Genomic DNA, 13,677 nt, shown 5'->3' on the forward strand with positions numbered 1-13,677 from the left:
ATCTACAACGTAAACGAGTAAATGCCCGCAGTCTAGAAAGTAATTAAAAGAAAATAGAAAATAGATTTCATTTTAGCATGGAGCATACGTTATTTATATAATCAAAAGTTCTTCACTTTTTGCAGACAATTTCAACATGATCTGCGCTAAATTATTCATGTGCGTGCAAGAGGAGAAAAGCGATTGATCACCGTTCACAAGCGCCGTTCTACTATAATTAACATTTACGATTATCTTATAATCAATTTGGTATAGAAACTTCTATAGTGCGAATGCGCGCTACATCCATCTATCGATTTCTCCATTTATAAATACCAACGACAACTATGATTATTTTATTACGAGTTAAACAGATCCGAACGTGCCCAACATTCCAACGAAATCTACAAACATACGTTGTTTCTCGTAGAATTTATAAACGAACGAATCGATCGCGCTTGATTCGTATTTTTATATACCTATTACGAACGATATGTCCACGATTTTCATTGCCTGTCAATATGTCAATCGGGCGGTTCATCGATTATATGCGATAACATTTTCTAATAATTCATATTCGCAACGATCGCATAGCGTAGATTTGCTAGATATTAAGATATTAAGAATCGCTGGATATTAGTTGCGTTTAACCAGAAGTGAATCGTCTGCTCTTTCGCTTTCAATTTCATTTACTAAATTTCTCGTTTATTCGAACTGCTTCGCTTCGAAGCTACAACGAGCTATAATATAAAGTATAAAGAGATAAATAGATGCACTGAAAAGTATACAGCTAATGAGAATCTTAGAAAGTCAATCGCTCATTTATTATAGAATTTGTAAATACATATTAAGTAGAATTATCCCGGACGAATGAGAAAAAGTAGAAAAGGGAAAAGCAGAAAAGTAAAGGAACACGCGAACTTCTCTTTTTACGTAATTTCTATCTTTGCATGTAATTCCTTGATTTCATTTTCTTAATTGCCTTGATAACAAATTTTAACGACTTCTTATCGTCTCTGGAGAAACGATTTTCGTCTCGTTGCGTGATCTCTTTGCCTAGATGAAATCTATCTTACGACAGAATCGTTTGGCACCGTTAAACGTTTCTTCGCGCTTTGTCTTCCTTAAACGATCGATTTTAAATCGACGAATAGAAAAAGCTTTAAGAAAAAGCAGGAAAAAGGTACATACATACGGAACAAAGCCTTACAAAGATCGTAATTTCCATGGTAATCGATACTCTTGCTCGCTTAAAAAACTCAAATACTCTTTACTTTTCATTTTCCCCCGTAATCTTCTTTGTTCTTAGGCGAATCAACGATTATTAACCACTTTGTATGTGTTAGCTATAACGTTGTTTACCGTGTTCTGTAGATAATACGTGTGTATAAAATCACATAAGACTGCAACAAGTATTTGTCTCGCGATAATACACGTGCTCCGTATCGTGCATTGGCCAAAATTAATCGACGATACATAAAATATTCGCTATCGCGGAAAAACCTATTTGATCGATTCATGGTCGTGCGTCGTTTTAGGCATCTTTTAAACACATTTCACCTCGTAAGAAAATGTGAATTTTGCATTTGTTTGTAATTATTAAAATAATACGTATCGGGTATTATTTTATTAATAGACGCATAATAACTGTAAATTCAGGTAGTAGAACCGCGTGTTGTATTTAAACTATTTAATTGTACATACACAAAACGAAGCGTTATAAATTATTTATCGCAATTCGATCAACTACGCTCGCCTCGTTCGATAACGCGAACGCCATACACCAGCGTTGGTCCGTAAACCAATGATAGTAAGTAATTTCGTCTATCGCGCCATAATCCTATTTAGTTACGTTAAATTATTTGTAGAACGTTGAAAAGAGAAACGATCATTATTCTATAATTAACGCGCTGAAAGCTATACTTTGATTGTAATTCACGATTGTATTCCCGCTACTAACGTATGACACGTCTGGTCAAGTAATGCATTTAAAAGGTAGAAAAATCGACCGGTATCTCGCACACTCGCTATATCAAACAATACCGGTTATTTTATATAACATAACAAAGATACTTTACAACGAGATAATATTTTATACCGCTTATTAGTTGATCAGCTATTCGTATCGTTGTAACAACGCCTTCTTAGCTTTTTTTCTAGGGACTTTCCCGATTTTAACTACGATGCATAAATTTAATTTAGAATTTAGATAATACGTATTTTCTAAGAAACAGAAAGCTAATATGTAAAACACTAGGCCTTTTGAAACACGTTATAAGCAATTAATTATCATACGGTGATAGTAAATGCGTTCAAAAGGATAGCGATCGACAATGTGCCTTATGCGTGTAGCGCGTGTAACAAGAATTTTGCAATTAAAATTTTTCGATACGACTGCGATTGTACGCAAAACCTGTTGTTATATACTTTTATATATATTTAATTACGTTCGTTGCTGTTAAATTGGTCGTTATTCGTTCAATTAGTAGTAGTAGTAACGTTCCGAATATGTTAACCGATCCTGAATCGTTTGAAAGATAACGAAAAGCGTTCTCATTATCTTTTAAAATGATCGGCGCGATCGGAACTTGAAATATTTTCACTGTAATCGCGCTTCCGAAGAAATCGAAATTAAAACGTACCGAATGAAAGTGCGAAAGAATGAGAAAAGCGTAAGCAACAAATATCACGATAGGTGTAATAAACGATGTATCGATGTAACAAATCTTTTTATTTAATCATTTTCTAGCCGCAATGCTAGATAAACAATGCTAATCGTTACCGATGTTTTCGATCGAATAACAAACTGGATATAATCTTTTAACCGAATATCTTTCGCTCATTTTCATTTCACGATCGATCATAGAGACAACAGTATCGAGTAAATACAATTGGACGATGTATATATTTGAGTCGATTTACAATTAGTATAGAATGTTTCGCGCATTCATATGCATATATAGAATAATGTTGTCAATTTCAGAATACTGAAAATTATATTATACAGTGCTATGAAGTATGTTTGGAAATTGGCTAGCATGATAAAAGCTAAACTTAACGCTACGCTTTTTTTTTCTTTTTTTTTTTTACAAATGTTAATCGGCGCGATATAAAAATGTATGCACGTGTTTGTAGCATCGTATGCCCAAGTCAATAAGAGTTGAAACAAAGAAATACAGAATCGAGAGACTACTCGATCGTTGTAACGAACGTCACGTTCCTTCTATACCGCGAAATTCTTATTCTTTTAATGCGTTTTAATGCGTTTTAATGGAACGAAACTAATTCGCTGGATGAAAGACATTTTTTGGTAACAAGTTAACAAAAATATTTGTAAATATATTTAGATACCCACGTAAAAGTTATAAAATATTTATCACTAGGTTGTGTTTATTACTCGTAGTAGGATCGTGATAGTTTTACCGATAATCCATTCAACATGGAATTGGTAAAATAACGTTTTCGTAACTAAATCTCGAGCTTTATCATAATCGTTTCGACCGAATTAACAAATTCTTGATTTCCACCTTCCTTTTTCAACTACGTGTTACGTTACCTGTCATTTATAAAAGCAACATTTAATGCGATTATAACGCGGTTACATCGTTTCCGGGAAAAGGAAGTACAGAAAGCATTCGATAAGCGTACAGAATGACGCACGGTCCTCGTCCGTACTCACTACTAATTCTATACCAATTTAAAGTCGAAACTTTATCGTTTTTCGCCATTTCTTAATAAAAGTTTTACCAACGTATTTGATAGATGTTTCTGATTAAAACGAGCGCGACGAACTCGTAGAACCGATCCGTCCTCTCCGTATATATAACCGTTTAGGTGTCGCTTTATTTCCGAGATATCGTAAGGTATCGCTGCAATGTATTTCTATTTGTAATTATACGTCCGTGGCAGCGTACACGAATCGGTATTGGATGCCGGCCGATTATTCTTTCGTTTGCAAAAAAAAAAAAAAAAGAAAATAGGGCATATGCGAGGCTGCAGGAATACAAGAAACGCCCGTTATAATTCGTAACTCGATTAAAAGCGATGTATTTATCGTCGATGTATCGGGTTTGGCTCGATACTTTCGATCGAACCGTTTCGATCGAGCCAGACGACCGACGTTCGATAGCGATGTATACGCTGACACGGAACGACACGATCGTAAGCAGAAACAGAGTGTGTAATATCTCGGACGAGATATTACAAGCGAGATGAACGGTTATACGCGTGGGGAAAAAGAAAAGATGAAAAAATGTCGCGCTTTACAAGGTATTAAAAAGATGATGATGGAACTCGAAGAGAACGGAACGATTGTACGAATTCACCATGAGCCAATCACGCGATGTAATTCGAATTACATTTGCTACTTGATATGTGATTAATTATCGTTTGCTAAGTAAACAAATATGCTCGAAATAACATGGTATTCGGTGTCGTTCTAATCGGAAAAATGTGACAAAGCTGTTGGTAAAAACAGGTTTCATCGATCACGAGTGAAAAATTTGGCACGTCTAAAATCTCAGTTTTCCAATTTTCTCCGATCTAGGAAGAGGATCGTTTTCACGTGCGCGCAATTGACAAAACTGGAGGCCGGATCTTTGCGCGATTATCGAATATTTCCCGTAATGATACAAACCGAAGTCACATCCGAAACCTGTTGATCGCGAGCATGAATTCTTAAATAACAACAAAGTCTTACGTTCCTTCGGAAGGAACTCTGCAGAGTTATCCTTCTGTAAGCGGCGGCGTAACCCAACCATACTTCTCGTGCGTTTTTACTAGACTTCTGAAGGATTCTTCGGCGGAACGTCTGTTAAATTCTTTGCTGGTCTTTGGTTTTCTCGCTACGCGGCCCTGAAAAATAGTTTGGTGCGTGTAATTGTTTTTTCTGATAAATTTTTCTATACATATACAAGGAAGATTATTCTTACGTAATTAACGGCTCTAACGTTTAACCGAGATATATATTACATTAGATTATCCGGAAAGTATTTTTCCTTTACAGACGCGTGTTTTACAACGATGCGTCTTTATAGAAACACGAAACCTAATCTATCGAACGTTGTGATCTTTGTCTCGATAGAACGAAATGGATCCATTATTTCCTTATAAAACGAAAGAAACTTTTCTCACCACCCGATATACGTATATTTAACCGATAACGATTAGCCGACTTGGCGAACAAGCAGTTGGTCAAACTTTTCAAAACGTTAAAACGACTTTTCGAGTTTCTTGAAAAGCTAAAACGATTTTATGAAAATTCAAGCAATCCTGATATCATACGCGCAGATTTATATACGCGTTGAAATGCTACGAAAGCAGAGGGCAATCGGTGTACCGTATGCGGGGAATAACCGGTTCAGGATCGCCGGATCGTCGTAGTTCTGGATCTTTCCGTCGATCTGTCGAGGATCGGCCGTCCGAGCAACGATGACTCTATATTAGACTCAACGCTGTAAGCGATCCGGCCCTATTTCCAACAAACGTTCCACTCGTTTATCGTACGTACGGTGCTATCTCTTCTCGGTTACCGAATGGCTACCGCCAACCATCTTACCGTCGTTGTTTCTTTCCTCTTTTTATTTAACCACTTGTTATCCATAAGCTACGACGCATGACAAAGTACTTGCTTTACTTTCTTGCAACGCTCGGCTTCGATAGCACTAGCCTTAAAACGATATTCACTCAAGGCGTATAATCCGCTCTTATTTCCGTATAACGTATAACGTATAACGATGACGATAACGTTAACGTTAACGTTAAATGATCAACCGCAAAAACGATCAACCGGCCTCGAAACTGTTAAATGCAATCCAGTTAGAGGATCCTATGGATGGTAAACGGGATTCGCCACTTTGATTTTACAATCTTTTCCATCGCGAAACATCGTACGGAGACTTGCACTTTGGGTTTTCTATCGAATAGAAATGTCGAATCTAGCTAGAAAATATATATCCTTAATCTCAGATTCGGGATACTCGCTCTGGCTTTGTAACTTTCTTTTCCCAATAGTCGCTTCGAGATTATTCCCAGCATCCTGAGACACGGTCTCCTTTCGCTTGGCAATCTCTATCGCGTTGTTGCAAGCAAGTCGTCGTACTCGCGCCTTAGCTACGACACCTTATTCTCTAACTATTCGTTCTATCGCCATCGACCATATCGCCAAGTCGACGCTTCGGCCTACGAAAAGTCAGATTCCGCGTCGAGAATGAGCAAAAGACGTGGAACAACGTTTTTCCGTTTATCGGCGAACCTTCGAAGAAATAGAATAGGAATAAAAACGGTTGCTCAAACTGACGGAAAATATTGGTTCGTCGACTTGGCTCGGGACACGCTTTCGTCTATACTTTCGATATACGGTGTGTAGGAATAACCAGGCCTGTTACGGCCCTTTTGTAATAAAAACATATCCGATCGTCGAGGATCGTGGAGGATCTTTTCGAAACTCTCGAACGAGCGAAAGATCGCGAAGAAGGTCGAAAAGGATATTTTACCTGGCCTTTAACGATGCTGGCCGCGAATTGCGTGATAACAGCTTCGATCGTGTACGCACTGGCCCATCCTCTGGGCGTGAGAAGCTCCATACAGATCGCACCGCCTTCCATAACGAAGCCTTTCTCGATTCTTGGCGAAATAACGCGCATAAAAGGCGGAGCGAACGGGAAATTCTCAGGAAACACCACGTGCAAAAGTATGTAAGGTATATCGAGCTCCCTCATGTCCGCGGCCAGTTCACTTTCCGGATCGATCTTGTGCAGTCTCACGTGCCACTCGAACAAATTGTCGTTCACCAACTCCGCGGTGAACGTTGACTCGAGTCGATTCTGCGTCCTCTGAATTTCGCTCAGTTCCTTCATCAAGCGACGTAAACGAACTCTCTTATCCGGCATCGCAACCGTTCCCTGAAATAACGTTAAAATTACGAAACCAACCATAAAGTTTCGTTATTTCACGTTCGTAACAAGCCTTTATTTTAACCTCGTTAACCACGTTTCGATAACCACAGCTCGTCGAGAAGAAACCGTTTGATCTCTACCAACTAACGATTTTCCCGAGAACGACGCGCCATGTGAAGATATCTCTATTAACGACGCTACTAACGCAAAGTACCGAAACGTTGAAATTAACGGGGGAAACTAACGGACCCGAAACGATATTTACTATCTTGTTCGTCATCTGCTACCAACGATCATCCGGTTACCTGTCATACCTAACGTAAATTGTTTATTCGCGGCTTTACGAACGACGATATCCCCGTCTTATCGGATGCAATACGAAATCAGCGAATCTTCCATATTGAATTTGATCCGCGTTCGCAAATACACGTTCAACTTGGTCGAACGTTAGCCTTCGCTAACGATCGCGCCATAACGAACACGGTCTATATCGAAATAATATCAAAATATCAAGAACACATCTGTAAATACATCAGTACGGTGTATTGGTAATAAATAGACGTAGTAAGAAAAATACCTGCGTGGAATTAGCGGTAGATTTTTTTGACTTGAAGAAACAAGTCGCGTGATTAGAATTGCTAGCGCCGGCATTGTCGGACAATGTGGCATCGGTAGGAGTGACCGCATCCGGGCGATGATGTCGGCTCAGAAGCCTCCTGGACGGAGAACTCGTCGAACTGCTTGCTCCGTCTTGCTCCGAGATCTTCTCCGAGGGTCGAAAGAATTTTCGAAAAGCAGCCACCACTTTCTCCTTCGATCTCGTAGACATGCTTCTGCCAGCTTTACGATACGCTATTTATTTATAATCGTAATTTTCTGTTTGTTCAATTTCTACCATCTGAAACGAATCGATACGATTAAAAATATATCGTTTAATTTATCGTTTATCGTTCAAAGGTGGGCGATGAGGCTCGTCAAGAAGGTACGATCGAACATTGAAATTTCGATTTCCGTTATAACGCTTTAAAATTCGTACAAACTCGAGTCTTTCAACCGTTCCGTTTCATACTTATCCCTCGATATGGGCATCGACTTTTTATGAAACTTTACGTCGTTGTAAACAACGCTTGTTTCGACCTAATTTCCACCTAACGATAAACACAACCTTCGTCTCATTCGCTAAATGTTTACCACGAAAGCACTACTTTGAATATTTTCTATGTCTTTTCCGTATTACCGTGTATTCATTCTGCGCGTTTCTACGCTTAATATCTTACGTTTTCCCATAATTTTCACACACATACACGTTTCGATACACGAGTCGTTCGATTTTTACTAATTTTTAACAACGTACTAGATCTACTCGAAGCTTTTGGAAAACTTCAAACTGCAAACTGTAATTAGTAGATTTACGCGAAGAATGTGAAATCTCTCGATTCTCTGACGTCTCCCTGAAAAAGAAAGCGATACAAGCACATTTTTTATAATAACGTGGACAGATACATTTAATATAAATACATTTGATATCATTCGCGATCATATAAATAAACGAATTGTTGTTGTTGTTGTTGTTGTTGTTATTATTATTATTGTTATTATTATTATTATTAGTCAAACTAACTGGAACGGTATAAAAGGATTTTCTCGCAACACGAATTAACGATACACGCGATAACGCGCCTTCTACGACACACACACACACGCGCGCACGCGCGCGCGCGCGCACGAATCTCTGTTCTCGGTCTATGGTGGTAAAACGGTAGAACCACAAGCTCCACATCCAGCAACGTGTAAACCATGTATACCATGTATACGATGTATACGATTCGTTTCATAACGTCACGCTACTCGTTAATCTTTGATTAATGGAGAAACAGGTTTCCTATATTGCCAAAGAACGAGTATCTTTTTAGCGGAATAATTAGACGTAAGAAGAGAAAGACAAAGGAAAGTAACGTATGAAAAAGTGATTGGTGCGAGGCGAGGTTCGGTGAATATCGCGCCAGCATCCGCAGCAGTCTGTATTCAACACGAGTCGTTTGCAACGCTGCACCACTCACCCTTTTCTCCCTTTACGATCAGCGGTTATTCCGTTTGGACGACCGTTTCCGAGTCATCGTTAAACATCGGCCACCAACGCGTCCGTCGTATATAAATAACGGAGAGAAGAGGCGCGATGCGTTCGTCTCGAGAGCACGCACGGACGTAATAGGTAGACGACAACGAAACACGGCGCAGTCTCCACCCTCGTTGAAACTGGCCGGGCGCGTAGTTCGGAAGGGTTGCTAGCGACCATGCCCAGGGCCGTTCCTTAACCTCATCCAGACCAACACCTTATTACCGACTTTCGAATTTTCAAATGTTACGTTAAAAGTTAAAACTTATCTTAAAATTTACGAGATAAATCGCGAGAAAAGCAACTCTGTCAACTATATATATATATATATATATATCGTTAGCTCCGATCGTCGAGTCTGTTTTAATTACGATTTTACAACATTTTCCAGCCTATCCGAACATTTTACTGTCCTGTCTTTTACACATTTTATTTTATTATTATCGCTTTTAATCTTTCTTATCGCCTATACTTTCCATAGAGATTTCGAATCGTCTAATCTGAATTTACCGAGAGATTTATTGTTTCCATCAGGTCCAGTCGTCCTCGATGACAAGCAGGTCGTTTCGCGATAAATAGCGAAATTAGAAGCGCGTTTCAGCCCATTTTATTCCAAGCAAAATCCCGATTTATACGATCTTTTAAAAACCTAATGTTTTACACCTATGTCGGCTAATTATCATCCTATGATAATTCATGATCCTTTAATCACGGACCATTATCCGACATTTTTCATTTCACTGCTACGCCACTACCGCCCACTAGTATATAGCAGTATGGCAGTTGTAAAAGTTTTCGCCATTTCCAGTAATTCTGTTACGCGATAACTCAGTTACGCGGTAATTCGTATACGCTGTATATGGTTTTATAAGAAGCGCCGCATTATACGAAACGTTACGGATGAGCATCGATACGTCGAAAAATTTCAAACGAGTACGAACCATTATCTTTTCAAAAATAACTCTTTTTATCATTTTTATTAATTTATTAATCGCGAACAATTTCTCTGCACAAATAGTTTGTCTGTAAAAAATTTCGCTATATCGTCCACAAGTTTATGTACAACGAATACCTCCAATTATTACATCGTTATTTCACGATAAATAAATAAAAGCCTATTTCCAAAAATATAATAAATTCCTTCTGGAATAGCAATATTAAGCAGTAACATATTAGAACGATTTCTTTATAACATATAAGAGATATCGTACAACAACCTAAATGTCACTTTAATCAAATAATGCCCGTCTACTTTATCGTACCAATCATTCAATTATTTTTTACCGTAATTATTCGTAGTATCATGCGCGATACGAGACCAACTATTAACTATTATAGCGCGCCTCTACGCGTGCGTGCGTGCGTGCGTGCGTGAATGAAATTATTATGTAATAAATTACATCGAATTAAGAGACATGGTTAGCTAGATAAGTTTCTAATTGATTACAAATTTTAAAATACATTTGTTATTGTTTTGCACGCGTTTAAAATACATCGCATAATCGATAAATATTTATTTATGCGGAACCGCGTTATAAACCGTAAGTATAGTGCTTTACTTAGCCGTATAGCGATACTTTAAGCTATCATAAGCTATATAGCTATAGAAAAGAAACGAGTATCCAAGAAGGAAATATATTCGATCCGAGAAAATCGATCGCAACGAAAGATAATGATCTACGATATTAGATAATAGAAGTGCATAAAAAATTAAACGATAAAATAAACTCAACAAAATTTCTGATCCTTTGCACGACACGATAAAATGGTACACGGCATTCCGAATTTTTCCTTTAAAACAAATTTCATTGTATAATACAGCTATCATATTATAACCAAGTTGTACAGTATAAAATTGAGAATCCATCACGCGTCGTTCGATTTATATAATATTATAATTTATTCGCTATATTACCCTTACGAATCTATACAATCTGCGGCCCTGTTTAATCCAAATAAATTTAATAACTTAATATCGATCCAATTTACGCGTATCGTATTGGCAAATATTAGATTATATAGGGGCAGATTGTAACTGGTCAACCTTTTAGTACAACATGAAAATGGTACGTAAATTAAAAATCTTATCTAGACTCTAGATACGTAGTAGATAATTTAACGTGTAGCGATAATTTACCAATAAAATTAATTATCATCTCCTGATATTTTAAAGAACTTTTAAACGCTATAAAAAACACTCGTATAAAAAGACACAATATAGACACTAATGCGTTGTAAATTTCACTATTTTTAACACTCACTCGCTTAACGATTAAATTCAATTAAATCATACTTCTATTCATTCTTACAGATACTATTTATTCTTCCACGGTTTTATAATATAACAATTTAAATATCGATTTGAAAATAAGAAAACCAACACATGCTTAGTTACGTAAGCAAATACCAGAAAGCATGACAAATATTGAACCCATATCCATTTCAATTCTTCCCAAATACTAGGTTGATAATGAATTAAATAATCCCTATAAACTAATTCTCCTTGGATAATTACTACGTTTTCATTCGAATAACCCGATTGTTCCATTACATATTTATCGCTTATTTTAGCTGCAACTGAAAGAAATTTTTATTACCGTAACTTCTTTGTAGTAAGGGATAACATTGAAAAGCACCACTCACATTTCCTCTTAAAATTCTCCATAAGTAATTCATCTATGGAATAGTCGGCAATTTCTATACTGTGATTATAAGTTTCATATAAACCTTCGCTAGTGATCACGCTCTTTTGTTGCAATGTCAAATCACCGTAGAAACATACTTTCTGCGCCTCTTCGTTTAACGTATGAGCAAAATATGCAATGGATTCTACCGTCGTCTCCACCAACTGCTATAACAAAATTAATATCGACGCTTACAAATAACAAAGTGAGAATAATATAGTAGTGATAAAAAGATGCGATTAAAATAACAAACATACGGTTTTACCTTTAGTTGGAAATTGAAGAAAAGTAAAAGTTTAAGAGATCTTATAGGTTCGTCGGTATAAAAGCGTGCTTCAAACTTTAAAATGTCCTTTCTACCATCCATATTTGTATCTATTTCTCGAACCTAAAATCTTTAAATTCTTATTAATTCTTACGCATACATACATACATATACGATAACAACAGTTTACAAATATCAATGTAATAATTCATATCTTTTGCATTATAATAATATAAAGATAAAACCTTTATCAATATACAGTCATCCTTGATTTCGTTATCCTTGTATGTTTTAAAAGTTGAACAAATTATAGGATTAACACTGTAATCTCTGTTTGCTAACAAAATATATTTATAGTTAAACGATACATCAGGCTTCTCCATTAGTACACGATTTTTCAATGAGTAACCTGAAAATTGTATTAACCAACTATGTAATACAGAATATAAAAATATAAATTACGTTGCCATAAAGTAGAATACCATAGTTATGAATGTTACTAATTATGCAGAATTAAAATATATTGACATAACTACGTGTAAAGATAAAATGTTAAAATATATATACCTCCTGTGTTCGAAATAATAAAAAAGGGGCTAATCAATGATAAAACTATAAGAAATAGTACGACGAGAGAGCTCAAAGAACATATTTTACTCTTGTATTTATAATCGATAGGACTTGAAAATATTTCGAGAGTAGCCATTTTGGCGCGTTGCTTGAAAAAGGCATATACATATATATATATATATATATATATATATATATATATATATATATATATATATATATATATATACGTATATGTATATACACGTAGGTATATATAAAGATAGTTTGGTTATATGTCACAGTGTAACTGGACGCGATGTGGGAAAAGAAAGAGAACGCTGCACAGAGGCGCCTTCTGTCCTTCTGCCTAATTAGGCATGCACACCAACGCCGCTCCTTGATTTATTGGAAACTTTTTATTTCCAATAAAAATGTATAAACTTATCTCAGTTTCTTCTCTCAACTTCCCGAAACACCTATATATTGATATTCGAATGAAAAAAAGATCTTTTTACTCAAACATTTTCGGCCAGCAAAGGGAACGAAAGCGCTCACGCTTACGGGGACCCGGTTGTTTCCGATCTAGTAGTGCTGCACCATGCGGCCAAGCGCCGAAATCAACTAAAGTTATCATATACAAGAACCTATAAAGTCAGGGGCCTGCCCTCTTTGATTGCACACTAGCATAGACAACATAGGACCAATCGTCAAACATTAATTTACTATGTAAGAAAATACTAAAAACGAATTCAAGATAGTCACGTTTACAGCATGTTCTGTAGTTCGACTGAAATGTCTAATCCTACGTTCGTCCATGTTGACGGTTGTACGAAGAATACTCGAAAAAAAAAACTCTATGTCTATGTTAAATTGCAGGCAAACGCAGGGGCAGATCCCTAATTTTACGAGTTCTTGTATATGCTAACTTTAGTTGACCTCAGCGCTTGGCCGCATGGTGCAGCACCTGTACTGTAAAACGACGGTTTGGTTGAAATATAGCGATAATCATTTTTACTTAATTGCAAGATGCAACATTATTGCCTTTTCTTATTGCTATTTAGTAGGTTTCTCCTTCCTAAAGTTAAGAGTTGCATCTTCGAATTCTACGCATCGAAAGCTACCAAATAGCAATAAAATCAGAAATACCAATAATGCCATTTCTATTCACACAAAGTTCAGCCGTAT

The 13,677-nt window shown here is 36.8% G+C and overlaps 3 protein-coding genes across 8 annotated transcripts in view; 1 reads left to right on the forward strand and 2 right to left on the reverse strand.

Moving 5' to 3' along the window:
- The window catches only part of LOC100645983 (large neutral amino acids transporter small subunit 2), a 24,613-nt gene extending 20,655 nt beyond the window's left edge, over nucleotides 1-3,958 (forward strand). For all 3 annotated transcript variants that reach the window (XM_048405311.1, XM_012307728.3, XM_048405312.1), the window contains one exon: nucleotides 126-3,958. In XM_048405311.1, coding sequence (XP_048261268.1) covers nucleotides 126-187 — 62 coding nt within the window. In that variant the 3' untranslated portion in view covers nucleotides 188-3,958. The remainder of the gene's footprint in view (nucleotides 1-125) is intronic.
- On the reverse strand, nucleotides 2,692-9,461 carry LOC100646102 (ubiquitin-conjugating enzyme E2Q-like protein CG4502). 3 transcript variants are annotated; one of them, XM_048405319.1, is made up of 5 exons: nucleotides 8,936-9,461; nucleotides 8,230-8,326; nucleotides 7,453-7,773; nucleotides 6,474-6,881; nucleotides 2,692-4,833 (listed from the first exon to the last, which is right to left on the reverse strand). In XM_048405319.1, the coding sequence occupies exons 3-5, from the start codon at nucleotides 7,702-7,704 to the stop codon at nucleotides 4,705-4,707; spliced, it is 789 nt and encodes a 262-aa protein (XP_048261276.1). In that variant the 5' UTR covers nucleotides 7,705-7,773; nucleotides 8,230-8,326; nucleotides 8,936-9,461; the 3' UTR covers nucleotides 2,692-4,704. The 3 variants fall into 3 exon arrangements, with proteins under 3 accessions (XP_048261276.1, XP_012163115.1, XP_012163117.1); XM_012307725.3 differs by lacking the exon at nucleotides 8,230-8,326; XM_012307727.3 differs by lacking the exons at nucleotides 8,230-8,326; nucleotides 8,936-9,461 and adding an exon at nucleotides 8,153-8,174.
- Nucleotides 9,462-11,289: 1,828 nt separating this feature from the next.
- On the reverse strand, nucleotides 11,290-13,113 carry LOC100646288 (transmembrane protein 231). Of its 2 annotated transcripts, none has more exons than XM_003394744.4 (5): nucleotides 12,508-13,113; nucleotides 12,186-12,349; nucleotides 11,941-12,063; nucleotides 11,635-11,839; nucleotides 11,290-11,568 (listed from the first exon to the last, which is right to left on the reverse strand). In XM_003394744.4, exons 1-5 carry the CDS (start codon nucleotides 12,644-12,646, stop codon nucleotides 11,306-11,308), a joined length of 894 nt encoding a protein of 297 aa, XP_003394792.1. In that variant the 5' UTR covers nucleotides 12,647-13,113; the 3' UTR covers nucleotides 11,290-11,305. The 2 variants fall into 2 exon arrangements, with proteins under 2 accessions (XP_003394792.1, XP_012163120.1); XM_012307730.3 differs by having other exon boundaries at nucleotides 11,635-11,842.
- Between the last annotated feature and the right edge of the window lie 564 nt (nucleotides 13,114-13,677).

The sequence above is a fragment of the Bombus terrestris genome, chromosome 4 (assembly GCF_910591885.1).
Source record: "Bombus terrestris chromosome 4, iyBomTerr1.2, whole genome shotgun sequence".
NCBI lineage: Eukaryota > Metazoa > Arthropoda > Insecta > Hymenoptera > Apidae > Bombus > Bombus terrestris.